Source organism: Apodemus sylvaticus, chromosome 11 (genome assembly GCF_947179515.1).
Source record: "Apodemus sylvaticus chromosome 11, mApoSyl1.1, whole genome shotgun sequence".
Classification (NCBI taxonomy): Eukaryota; Metazoa; Chordata; class Mammalia; order Rodentia; family Muridae; genus Apodemus; species Apodemus sylvaticus.
In genome coordinates, this window is record NC_067482.1 from 80,617,763 (window position 1) to 80,631,083 (window position 13,321).

Below are 13,321 nucleotides of genomic sequence, written 5' to 3' on the forward strand. Positions count from 1 at the left end.
TAATACCCCAAATACTTTTTTACCCTTGTGACTTAAATTTTTTTCTGACAATCTATTTGTGTTTTAATCATATTTACCCCAGTATCTTCATTGCCCCTTCTACTGAACCCTCTCTTCCCAATTAATCCCGCTTCCATCCTGTATGAGTGTGGCTTTTGTATTTAAGGTTGCTTGTATATGCATGGGCAACTTACCAGTGGCTACATCACTGAAGAAGATGGCTCTAGCAACCCTGCTGACCTCTTTCATGAAGCAGGATGACTTGTATACCCACCCCAGGCAATGCTTAAAAGTCAACAGTAGTGTCTTGCGGGAGCTGGCATTTCAGCACTGCTCAAAGTGTATCTCTAAAATGCCACCACTGGTCCGAGGAGAGGAGAACCAAATCAACACACATCAGCCTACTCTGAGTATCTACTCATTTTGCACTCACAAGCAATAGAGCCTGGAACTCACCGTGGACAGACTGGCCTTCCGATTAAGAGATGGAATGACAGGCAGGTACCACAATGAGTGCCTCTAATCTGGTATCACTGAGTCATACACCAATGCTTCAATGAAGTCACCATGACAACATGACAGACACTAAGATGTCTGTAAAGCCAACAGTTGGTCAAAAGCAAGAACCTTGGGATTAGCTGGTGAGATACTGAGCTGTATCTATCTTAATCCTAGTTTCCAACCTGTCATGTTAGATAACTTATACCCAGGGTTTTCAAAATTTGGTTAAAAATAAGTTTTTTTTTTTTTTGTTTTTTGCTGCAACTGTAACCCAATGATAAAATCCCCTGCCTCATGAGTCAAGGATCTGGTTAACAAAGAATATGTGTAGGCAATACTGCCCCCCAGTGGCCTGTCAGCTCTAGCACATCAACGTCATAGACTGCCTGGTCTCTTCAAACCCCGCCAACTTGTTCACCTCTACATCTCAACCTTGAAGGCTCAGTCACAAGGTCGGTATCTGATGTCCCATGGCAGTGACCTGCTAGTGGTACATTAACAAGGGCAAGGCAGCCTGCCTATTCTAAAAACAGCTCACCTTTGACCCCACAGCATCAAATTTTCAGGACAAATTTAAGTGTTTCACTGATAAGGATGCTCCCTTAATTACAATTTAAAGCTAAGAAAAAATGCTTCATTTACATTTATACAGGATTACAGATACTTAAAAAGTTCAAAACATTGAGTTTTATTGAAAATAATAAAATACAGAAAGACCAGATTCTCATCTTTAAAGCAAATCCGACACATCTTCCAGAATGCTGCTAGTACTGCAGCAGTCTTGTCACTATTAAAGCCAGGTTCCAGAGCGAGTGGGGGAATCAACCTGCTGGCTAAGCCTCCCCTCAGTTCTAAGGCCTGTTTTAACAGTTTTAAACTGATTTTTATCATGAGAACTGGATTCTCGTATTATTTCATACTAAGAACAACAACAAAACCCCAACCCAAGGATCAAAACCCACGCACACCCCGACTCAGACTCACAGAAAATACACATTTGTTCATCAGAGCTCACCTGCTGTAAATTGTTGACGTTCACATTGGCATGCTGAGCCAATGTTTGATTCACACTGTAAAAACTATTCAAGATGAAAAGACCTGTTAATTCCTTAGGAAAACCTTAAGGCAAAAGCCAAAGTCTTATGCTAGAAAGGAAAACAGAGCGCAGAGGCATCAGGGCTGTGGAGACAGTCGGATGTAAGCACCACAAGGATGAAGGTGATTTCTGTACAAACACGTGCAAGAAGATAAAGTCCAAAAAGGAGCACAAGAACATCTACTTTCCTGCTGAAACAGGGTTATGTCAGGTAAGAACTCCTGACAAGTTAAGACATCTCTGCTCTCAAGTGGTTACCAACTGATTCAGAGCCACTTCAGGCCCTCCCCAGAGGCAATCCTGGTGTTTTAGCCCCTCTGGAAAGCTTCCTGCCCTAACACTGGGCTGACTCCAGAGCCTTGGCAGTCCCTGCATGTTTCTAAACTGGTCTAAACTTAGCACAGAGATTTCTTTAAGGCTATAAACTTCACAAGTTGGTCCCATTAAATAAGCCAGGAGTTTTTCACATGACATGAACCAAACACCTGCACATTCCACAGAAGAAGTTGTCATTCACCTCTGAGTCTGAGATGAAGAAACAAGTAGCTGGTTTCAATACTGGTTTGAAGGTTGAGAAACTTTATTGTGTAGACATAAATATTTTGTTTAAATATTAAACATTAAACTTTTTCCTGACATCCAGACAGAAATAGAGAGCAGGAACAATAGGCAAGAGGAGAACCAGTCCAATGACAGACGTGGGACTCCTATGCCATCCACAGGAGGGATTTCAGCATGGGTTGCAAAATGCCAGGAAGCTAAGTTTCTAAAAATTCACCTCTACTCAGCATAAACCTCTCTTCTGTTTTCCCCTATACAAAGGGAGAAGAAACCCAGAAACTGAAAACTGAACCGAGGTGTTTTGCTGTAGAAAGAGCCGCCACACTCACTGGACATCTTACTGCTCTACAGCGCTGAAGGAACTGCAAAGCCTTCATTACACATCCTGCCATGCTGAAGAGCTCTTCCTGAGAAATTAAAAACTTTAACCCTGGTTATTCCCAAAGAACACCTTGAGCCTGGTTCGGGTACTAAAGGGTAAAGATTTCCTGCTGGCAGGAGGCCATCTTCTGCTAACTATTAGGCTTACTGCACAACAGCTTAAGCACCGGACAGTTAGCGCTTTCATTAAGTCTCCAAGACACTTGTCCACTTCTTTTCAGCTAATTCACTGTTTTCAGAACCAACATTAAAAACTCAACTTGCTCATACAAGCACAACCTTCCCTGTTTAAACTCTAGAAGCAATCAATGGTAGGTTTAGCTGACATAGCATGTCCTTAGGATTCATGAAAAGACACTGCTCTCACAGGCAATTTACCTCACACTCTTTAAATCAATCACTTAAGTTAATTGAGGTGTAAACATTACTGACCAACTGAGCTATTCAGTCATGAAAGGAGACCAAGGGCTACTGCTTGAGTGATCTGGCTACACCAACCTGACACCAACACAAGTTTCTCTGCTTGTTCAATTCCTTCACAAGAAACTCAAAGTCCTGCTATCTTCCCTTCCAAGCCCCAAGTGTACAGTGACCACTACAAGTAGCTCAATACATGACTCGGCAATCAGGGTGCAGTGGCAATCAGGAGCATTCCTGTATATAATCATCTCAAGAATGAATGGCTTCAACAATGTGACAGACGACTTAAGTCACCATAACACATCCAGCATTATCTGTCTTTAAAGAGACTGTAACGTTTCTTGGATAAGCCTACTAAAAACTGCATTTTCCTTGAGATAAGCTTCCTTGACAAAGAGTTGAATTCAATAAATGGCTACCCACAATGACAGTCCCACCCAAGTCACAGGCGGAGGAGATATTACACCCGTTTCATAAAACTTTCAGGCCCCTATACTATGTAGGCAGGCTCATTACTGAACACAGGAGCCTTCTAGAAGTTGTCAAGTTGGAGCAGAAAGTGGTGTCTAGAGCTCCATCTCTTCCTCGGTGCTAGCAGCTGTCTCCAGACTACGGTAGAGCGGTGTGCCTGTGCCCCGAGGCTCCAGGAACAGTTCAGTTCTCCGTGGGAAGGCAGTGCCTGCAGCCGTGTGCTTTGTGCGGCTCTCTCCCATGTAGTTTTTAGGGATCGATGATGGCTTTGGCTTCTCAGAAAGGAGTTCAGGGAGAGGTTTCCAGAGCACAAGCTCCATAGAAGGACGGCTCCTGGGACGGAAAATACAGAGTTTTATCAAAAACTCTAGGAGACGCAAATAAAGGCTACCTGTAGCAAGCTCCTGTTCGCTCTCAACACCTTGCAGTCAGCTAAGCGCTGGGGGTCCTGAAAGGGCAGGTCCGTGGTCGGTGTATACGCAGTCAGTAACTACTACCAGCTTCACAATTATCTTGATGTCTTTCATCAGTTCTCATTATAGAAATTTACATCATTTAATTAAAAGTGTAGCTGGGTCACAGTGTCTCGTGCCCTTGGGAGACAGAGGAGGTGGATCTCTGTGAGTATAAGGCCAGCCTGGTCTACAGAGCAAGCTCCAGGACAGCCAGGGAATTTATATAGAGAAACTCTGTCTTGAAAAGCCAAAGAAAACCAAAAATGTTCACGTCAGCAGCAGATATACTAAACTTAGAATGATATTAGCATCTGTTAGTTAGGTGATGCTTCATTTTTAAAAAAGAGCCAGAGATATTTAGAATTCAAGTGGCTGTGCAGTAGGCCTGAGGAGGTAGGTTCTCCTGATGTCTCTTCACAGCAATGAAACCCTAACTAAAACCCTCATAGAAGTGAGCATTGTTTCCAGCCCCTCAAATACATAAAAGTTCACATGCTGGAGACTGATCCCAGGGCTCACATGGGAGTGCTCTACTTCTTAGCAATATCACCAGCCCTCTGTATTTTACACCAAATCAATACCCCGTCTAACAGATGCCATGAACAGCAGTAATATAAATTCCCAATGTCCAAAACAGAGCCTTTGAACTGGGTGCATTGGTGCACCGCTTTAATTCCAGCACTCAGCAGATAGAGGCAGGTGGTCTCTGTGAGTTCAAGGCTAGCCTGTTTGACATAGTGAGTTCTAGGACAGCCAGAGCTACATAGAAAGAACCTGTCACAAATAACAAAACAACAACAAAAAGAATCATGCCTTTGATTTAATGCTATAATCTGAAGCAGATACGTTGGGGATGGCACTAAGGATGAGGACCACAGAGCCATATCACTAGCTGTAATGACACAGAGAAATGTTTTTAATGAACATTTTTGCATGATTACAATCTTTTGTTTAGATTTGTGGTTCTGAGTCTAATGCCCTTTGTTTCATATAGTTCTGAAGTAGATTGTTTCATAGTTAAACTAAAACAATTACACTAAATAAGTGAAAGAAAAATACTTTTCTCAACCATAGCTGGGAGCAGTACCTATAATTCTAGCACTTGGAAGGTGCACGCAGGAGGGTGATAAGTTCTAGGCTAGCCTGGGCTACATGAGCACCCATCTTCAAAGTGGAAAAAATGTCCTTACCTTTGGTGTAGGAAAAATCTTCTGGGACACAGAAGTAAATAAGAATACAATGAAGAATACTCAAAGGCTCAGTTCTGGAAAACTACTGAGAGCAGCAGACACTATTTTGAGCAGAAGGGCAATGTGACCTGCATACACAGTGGCTTCACTACTGACACACCCTCAGGACTCAATAGTTAATTATAAACTTAAGCTAGGGCCTGACTGAAAACCTGGATCTCCCACAAGCAATAGCTGACCTGCTCCCTCTCTGCCTAAAGGCAACAGTGGCCAGCACTCCTGAGGTCTGTATCCCAAGAGCACTTTCTAGATCCCTATCCTCACCCTCAGTGAGTATTGAATCTGTCTCCCAGGCAGTGCATAACTGCACTGCCCAGCCCAGCCCAGCCCAGCCCAGCCCAGGAGGGCTGATATCAGTCCACATCTGGTCTAAGCAGAGTGCTTTCTAGCTGCCACTTGGCTTAGCAGGCTCTTAGGTTTGAGTTCTACTCTGAGAATATAGCAAACCAGTTAACCGAGCTCATTAAACTATGGGCCCATTTTCCACTTTCTGCAGTGCTGAGAGCAGACCCCGGGGCTTCACTGGTCCACCCAAGCCCTCTACTCCAGGCACGTCTCTAGCCCTTGCTTCTTGTTTTCTCTTTGATCTCAGTATGTGGCTTGGTCTGGCAGGGCACCATCACATCTGTCTTAAAAATATACTGTGCTTTGACATCACCATCACTTTTTCTCTTCCTTTCTTTGGGAGTGGGGGGTGGTGGTGGGGTGAATGACAATGTTTCACTCTGCAGCCCTGGGTGGCCTGGGATTCACTATGTAGAGCAAACAGACCCCTGCCTCTGGAGTACCGCAGGGGTTACCTGTGCAAGCCACCATGCCTGGTTTAAATTATGTTTTAAATCAAGTCAATGAAGGAAGGAGGAAACCTGTGAATAGGAACCTGGAGCACAGAGCAACATTCCCACCCCTCAAACAAATCCCAGAGTTAAAAACCCTAAGCGACCTCAGAAGGCTATGCTACAGTTTGTGGGCTTTATGATAGCGACTGATTCCAGCTGTCACTCATCTGACACAGTCTCCATGCTGAGTCTGAGCAGTTAAGAGAACAGAGAAACGAGCCCCCCCCCCCCCCCATCAGCTAGGTGGAAAAGCTGCACTTACATAGACTCAATCATCTTCTTTGTGAAGACTTCATCAAATTCCCTCTTCAAACCGGTTTTCATGGTGTCAGAAAGGACAAGACTTGGGAGGTGGCTAACATTTCTGTCACTTTCAACCTCTTCATCTTCGTCAATTATCCTAAATAATGAATCGGAGAAAGAAAGAAAAAAAAAAAATCAGTCAAGGCACTGTATATTTCTTGTAGTAAATGACAAAGTTTAAAACTAAAAGAAAAAACCCACAGATGCTGCAGCGAGAGATCATGTAAGCCACAACCCAGAGAAAGCTGGCCAAATGAGGCTGCTTCTCACCGAGGAGAGGGGCTTTGGAAGACGTGTCCAGGAAAACTGAGTCCGACATGGTTAGTAAAATGCTTAGTCAAGCTTTCCTCGATCTACCATTAAGTGTCTGTCTTTCGTTCCCCATCTCTAGCATCACCACGTGACCTGAGCAGCCCAGGAGGAGAGCAGTGACACGGTCAGTACCTGTCTTCAATCTCTTGAAGTCTCCTTCGGGCAATGTCACACTGTGGCTCTCCAGTTGTCTGATCCATTTCTTCACAGACAGCATCTAGCATGCTGGGCACAGAAAGGTCACCAGGACACGTGTCTACCCCATGACCTTCTATGCCCTGATGTGTACCGAGAACCCATTCGTCAGCAACTGCACTGAGTTCAGCTTCAGTCAGTCGCTTCTTCCTTACTGGACACCTAGGAGGAGGAAAGCAGTAGGAAGAGAGGGAGGGAAGAAAACAATCCCATTACAGAGGAAATACATTGAATGAGCCACTTCACTAATGAATTCAAAAAGGATATAGTTTGGGGACAGTCCCACTCTGTCCAGCTGGCCTCCTCCATAGAGTTCTGCCTGCCTCTGCCTAGAGTGCTGGGATTGAGGATACTGGCTACCAGGCCCAGCTAAAATTCATTTAATTTAAAAAAAAAAAAAAAATCCATTTATTTTGTTTAAGTTTCTGCCTGTAGGCATGTGTATCGTAGGTGTGCTGTGGGGGTCAGAAGGTCTCGGACCCCCAGGAATAAATGCTCTTAACAGAGCTGGCTCTCTAGTCCCAATGTATTATTATTTTTAATCAAATTATTAAATGTAAGCATTTCTATTTTTTCCTAGTTAGAACATCATGCTTTTTTCCCCTCCCCATACCTTTTCCAAAAAATTTTCTTCTATTCCCTTTTTAAACAATTTATGCAGCATCTCCAAGATTTTAAACTTTTAGATTAAAAGGAAAAATATCTGTAGGACAATCAAATGGGACATAAAGCAATAGAAAAGACAAAGGAGGGCTGGAGAGGACTCAGTCAGAAGAAGCCTGGCTCCTCTTACAGGACAGAGGTTTGATTCCCAGCACCCACATGGTGGTTCACAAATGCGTGTAATTCTAGTTTCAGGGAATTCTATACTCTCTTCTGGCCTCTAAGGAAGACTAGGCACATGCCTGGTACATATGCAACACCCACACACATTAAAAAAACAAAACAAAACAAAAAAGACAAGACAAAGAAGCAATTTCTCCCAGTGATGTTGTGTGCCTCCCCCTCCCCCTGGGGCTGGCTGTAACTCTATTTCCTCCCACCAAAAACACAGGATTACAAAGTATGCTTCGAGTACCATAAAAGCAGGCCATTAGCACAAATTGCTTGCCTTTGGCTCTGTGTCCCAGAACAATAAAGGGATCTACCTACCTTTCTGTTAGCATAATACACTCCACCCCACCTGCATCATAGCTAAGTTAGTACTTAAGAGACCCTAGTATTCATCAAACCCAGCTTCTTCCTTTTGGATATATTTGGAAACTAGGGCCTAGAAAGTGTCATAGTAAAGGAAATCTGAAAGTTGAGGATTAGACCGCAGAGACCCTGATTCTCATCTCCATGCCTTTTCAATAAATCCCTTGCTTTTTCGAAAGGAAGTTAACTGTTTAAGCTCTTACATGAACTCATGTTTAGCATGATATGTCCACTGCAAGCTAAAAGCAGCACGAAGCAAGTGGGACAGCTGGCTGCCTTGCTTTCCTGTTCTTTTTGACAAGTGTTTAGAGTACAGCATTCTCCTGCATGGCAGTATCATGTGCGGCAACAGGCCTGGACCACAGGCGTATAGCCAAAAAGCCCACTCATTATTCCTTCTTCAGATTCACTAAACTGGGGGTTGAAGGAAACAAATGATTTAATCCATGTCAACACTGTGAAAATCAATATTAAAGTCTCTGGAATATAAAATTTGGCAATGCCTCTAAAACTTGTATTTTCAAAAAAATTCAAAATCCACTATATGTTTGATTTAGACTTTTACCTCATTCTAGTACTTGAAATATCTAGGAGACAAGAAGCCAGAGGATCAAGTTTAGGGCCAGTGTCTGCCAGACAGAAGTTTCAGGATACCCTGATTTACATGAAATCCTGCCCTTTCAAAAGCTTTAAGCTGGTGTGGTGGTACATGCCTGTGAAACACCAGCTAAGAAAAAAAATAATAAATTGAACAAGAATGGGTAATCTCCCAGAACATTTAATAATTAAATGTATGAAATTGTTCTTTAATCTTAGGCTGTTTTATGCCTAGAAGTTGTTTATGTTGCTAATAGCTGAAGATCAATAGTGATTAAGCGCTGAAGAAAATGTGAATTTAAAAAGGCTTCTAGGGCAGGGCGGTGGTGGCACACGCCTGTAATCTCAGCACTCTGGGAGGCAGAGGCAAGCGGATTTCTGAGTTCGAGGCCACCTGGTCTACAGAGTGAATTCCAGGATAGTCAGGGTTATACAGAAAAACCCTGTCTAGAAAAACCAAATCCAAAAAACCAAAAAAAATAAAATAAAAAAAAAGGCTTCTAGGAGCTGGAGAGATGGCTCATCAGTTAAGAGCATGACTAACTCTTGCCCAACCCAAATTCAATAGCCAGCACCCACCACCAAATTCAGTACCCAGCACCCACCATCAGTGGCTCCCAACCACCTGTAACTCCAGCTTCTAAAGACTCTAATACCCCTGGGCTTTGAACATTAACATACATGTGTGAATGCGCGCGCACACACACACACACACACACACACACACACACACACACACACACAAAGAAAAATAAACCAGAATTTTAAAGAAAGGCTTTTAGATACTGAGAGAGCAGTGAGGGTTGCAGGCTAAGCAGTGCACATCTGGGCATGTGCAGCCACCCCTGTTGTTTTCAAAACAAAATTCCCAGCTGATCATCACCAATGAAGAGTCAAGAGCCAGATGCTGGGGTGAAAATGAAGCCAATAAGAGCGCTGCTTAGCTAGCTCTGCTAGCTCCTCTACCCACTGTCCTCAAGGAAGCTTTCTCTTTCTCCATGCTGTCTTAAACACCTCCAACTCCTTTGAGACCCCCCTCTTTCGTTCCTTCTGTTCACTCCCTGTCAGCTGGTTGCCTGCTCATCTCTTGACCTAGAGCTGACTGGCAGTAGCTCACAGGGTGCGAATATCCTGCAGCAAACCCCTTTCAAGGTCAGTATCTCTCTCCATCCACAATTTCAAAGGCAGCTAACCTTTGAAACCTTTTTTGTTATTTTATTTTATTTTTTTGAGACAGGGTTTCTCCATGTAAGCCTGGCTGTTCTAGAACTTGCTCTATAGATGAGGCTGGCCTCGAACTCAGAGATCTGCCTGCCTCTGTCGCCCAAGTGCAGGAATTAAACATACTTATTTTACATCGTTTTTACATTCCCTACTCCCAGACAGGATTTCACTGTGTAGTCCTGGCTGTCCTTGAAGAGATCTACCTGTCTCTGCCTTTTAAGCACTGGAATTAAAGGCATTTGCAACTGTACCTAGCCCAATTCCTACAAAGTAAGCAAACACTAGAATCAGTAATTGAAAAACCTATAGCACTATAGAAGACAAAAATGGGTTCTTAACTATAGCAATCCCAAAGCAGCAAACCCCCTAATCTAGCCAAGGGATAAGTTGATCTAAGGCAACTCTTTGGGCTGGGGCAAACAGCTCAGCGGGAAGGGCACTGGTCATGTGAGTATGAAGACCTGGGTTCAATCCTCAGAACCAATATTAAAACAACAAAGCATAGTGACTTGTAATCCTAGCACCAGAGAGCAGAGGCAGGAAAGTTCCTGGCTGTTTGACCCCTAACCATACAAAAAATGAGGTTGGGGGCTATGGAGATGGCTCAAAGGATTAAGTACAATACATGCTGTGTCAGCATGAAGACCAGAGAATATATGTAAATGAGAGGCAGGCATGGGAACCCACCTGTAATTATAGGGCTCAGGAAGTGGAGATGAGATTCATAGAGCAAGCCAAATGCAGGAGGTTCTGGGTTTGAGTGAGACACTCTGCCTCAAAATAGAACATTCAGAGTGACTGAGGAAGATGCCTTATGTCAACCTTTGGCTTCCACATATATGTGTATCTCTCTCTTTCTCTCCCTCTCTCAAACAAACAAGCACACACACACACACACACACAAAACCTGGGAATGCTGACACTTTAATCCCAGCACTTAGGAAGCATAGGTAGGTAAGTGACCAAAACTAGCCTGGTCTACACAGTAAGTTCCAGGACAATATAGTGAGCAAAAAGTGGTGGTGTGCTTGGGAGGCAGAGGCTGGCTGATCTCTGAGTCCAACACCAGCCTTGAAAAACAAAACAAACAAACCCCAAAACAACAACAAACCAAAAGCCAACCAAACAAAAGGTGAAGTGGATGATATCTACCACAGCCAAGATGGGGCTCCTTCTTCCTCCCTTATCCCCTAGTCACAAAAAATAAGGTAATTTTCAAGACTTTTTTTTTTCTCTCACAGAGACAGGGTACTTCTGCCTATCTTGGCCTCAAGCTCTGGAACTAAAGGCACAGGCCGCTGCCTTCTGGCCTTGTTTTTTTTTTTTTTTTTAAAACAAAACAACACAAAACAAAACAAAACAATCAAAAAAAAAAAACTGTGTCTAAGTATCAAGTCAATTCAAAATTCATTTTTAGTTCCTTTTTTTCCCTTCCTTTTTAAGACAGGGAGGGTCTGGCCACAAAAGTCAGTATGTTTCAGAGGATGACCTTCAATGTCTGATCCTCCTGCCTCCACCTTCCTTACTAGCTCTTGTTTGTTTTGTGCTTTGAGAGATGGCCCTGAATTCTGGGCTGGGATTACTGGATTTAAGTCATCATTCTCAGAATCTAGTTTCTACAAGGGTAGGGCGGAAGCAGGATCAGACAGACTACCCAGGACAGGGCCTGGGGTCAAGTGAAGCTCAGCGCAGCCTTAGCACAGGAAACACAAGAAAGCAAGGTGACTCAGTGAGTGAGGACGCAGGCCCGTACGCTGGGAACTTGATTTTGATCTGGAACCTACAGGGTGGCAGAGAACCAACTTCCAACTGCTGTCCTCTAACTTCCACATTCCCATCATGGGATCTGTGTGTATATTTAATAATAATGATTAAGAAAAGAAAAGCAGGTATCGAGGCATGGTGGCATGTGGGCCTTTAATCTCAACATGCAGAGGCTAGCAGATCTAAGTTAGGACAACCCTGGTTAGGCAGGGCTCCACAGTGAGGCTGTCTTAAAACGAAACAAAAAACCCAACAGGTAGACCTTGTATATACTCATTTGGAATAAGCTGTAAGACAGCCAAAGGAAACAATAAAACCCCACTGCACTGCAGAGTGACCAGGTAAAAAGCTAAACAACTGAAAGCACAGTTTCTGGTCTTTTCCTTCGGAGAAAGAAAACATGTTACAAGGTTACTTCCGAGGAGAACCCAACCCCTTCCAATACATAGCCTGTGATTTTCTTTAAACTGTCTGAAATAACAGTTTAAAATGCATGTGAATTTTCCTCTACCTGCCTGACACTCAGTTTCTGCCCCTAAAAGGCAAACAACGTCACCAGTTTAAAGAGATACAAACGCTTCACCTTTTTCACTTCAAATAGGATACACATAATAAACTAACCGCCACCACAAAGAGGACAAATTGGTCCCGAAACTTACTCATCATCCTCGGCCAATCGCTTGTGTTTCTTTCTACAGTGAATGGAAACACTGTTGGAACAAACAAACAAAAAAAAAAAACAAACCAGTCACTCAAGACGGGAACTTAAATGTTAGATTTCTGCATCCTGTATTTCTCGCCTCACTTAGCCGGATCTCCCGCCACAAATTGAACATCCCTTCCTTAGCCGTGATAGACCGACACAGGTCCCAAGTGATCACGTCTTGCCGGGGACTCCAAATAACCACAGGCAAGGAAATCTAAGGTTGTCACTTCGATCGGGGCAGTGACAGTTGAGCACTCGCTCCAAACCCATTTCTGCCCACCACATCGCCCGATGAGGAACCCAAATGTCCCAAAGGCATTCAAAGTTGTCCCGGCCGGCGGCCGCGCGAGTGGAGGGAAGCGGCCTGGCCGAAGAACCCTCGAGGGTCGCCGGCCTTGCGACCCCGGGACTCACGGTTAACGTCCCTCGGGGTTAACGGGCCCGCCCCGCCTGCTCACCGTCCGCGCGCTGTTCTCCCGCCCGGGCTGCTCGGCGCTCCGCGGACACCGGGCCGCGGGACCAGGTCATGGCCGGCGGCTCCTGGCGGGAAGGCCCGGCCCGCGAAGGCCGGCGGCGACTGCAGGAAGTCCGCGCTGCCGCTCAGAGGGAGGCCGCTGAAGGGCCGGCCCAGGGCTGCCATGGCTTTCCAGACGAGGCTGCGTCCGCGACCCTAGTCGTTTGTGTTCCCAGACCCCGCAGTGGCCGCCACCACCGCTATCCACGAGAACCCGCCTCTGAGCTCTCTCAGACCCCCCAACCTCACGCCTTCTAGAACCCTCCACTCCGGACCGCCCAGAGACACGTCGGGATTTGTTGTGTATAGAGTGCCGCTGTCGTGAGGCATGCCGGGAGTTGTGGTCCTTGAGGACTACAAGCAAGATGGCCGGCGGTGTACTAAGTGAATTGCGGGAGGTCGCCCTCACAGGCCCCTAGAATGACAGACACCTAAAACCTATACAGAACGTTGCGCTGGGTGGGCATGGTGGCTCCTGAAGATCTTCCCAGCTCTTATAAGGTGGAGGCAGGATGATCAGACACGTTCAGGGCCA

The 13,321-nt window shown here is 44.8% G+C and overlaps 1 protein-coding gene across 1 annotated transcript; it reads right to left on the minus strand.

The window, feature by feature from the left end:
• Positions 1-1,165: 1,165 nt before the first annotated feature.
• Positions 1,166-13,084, minus strand: Ccdc117 (coiled-coil domain containing 117). Its single transcript, XM_052198250.1, has 5 exons — positions 12,731-13,084; positions 12,226-12,276; positions 6,722-6,946; positions 6,237-6,374; positions 1,166-3,763 (listed from the first exon to the last, which is right to left on the minus strand). Exons 1-5 carry the CDS (start codon positions 12,910-12,912, stop codon positions 3,526-3,528), a joined length of 834 nt encoding a protein of 277 aa, XP_052054210.1. The 5' UTR covers positions 12,913-13,084; the 3' UTR covers positions 1,166-3,525.
• Positions 13,085-13,321: the final 237 nt, after the last annotated feature.

Excerpts from the sequence above, each read along its gene's own strand:
- Ccdc117 (XM_052198250.1), bottom strand. The coding sequence starts at position 12,912 with ATGGCAGCCCTGGGCCGGCCCTTCAGCGGCCTCCCTCTGAGCGGCAGC. Across the intron at positions 6,375-6,721 it reads CTTCAAGAGATTGAAGACAG|GATAATTGACGAAGATGAAG; the intron begins GTACTGACCGTG and ends TTCATTATTTAG. Across the intron at positions 3,764-6,236 it reads AAGAAGATGATTGAGTCTAT|GAGCCGTCCTTCTATGGAGC; the intron begins GTAAGTGCAGCT and ends TTTCCGTCCCAG.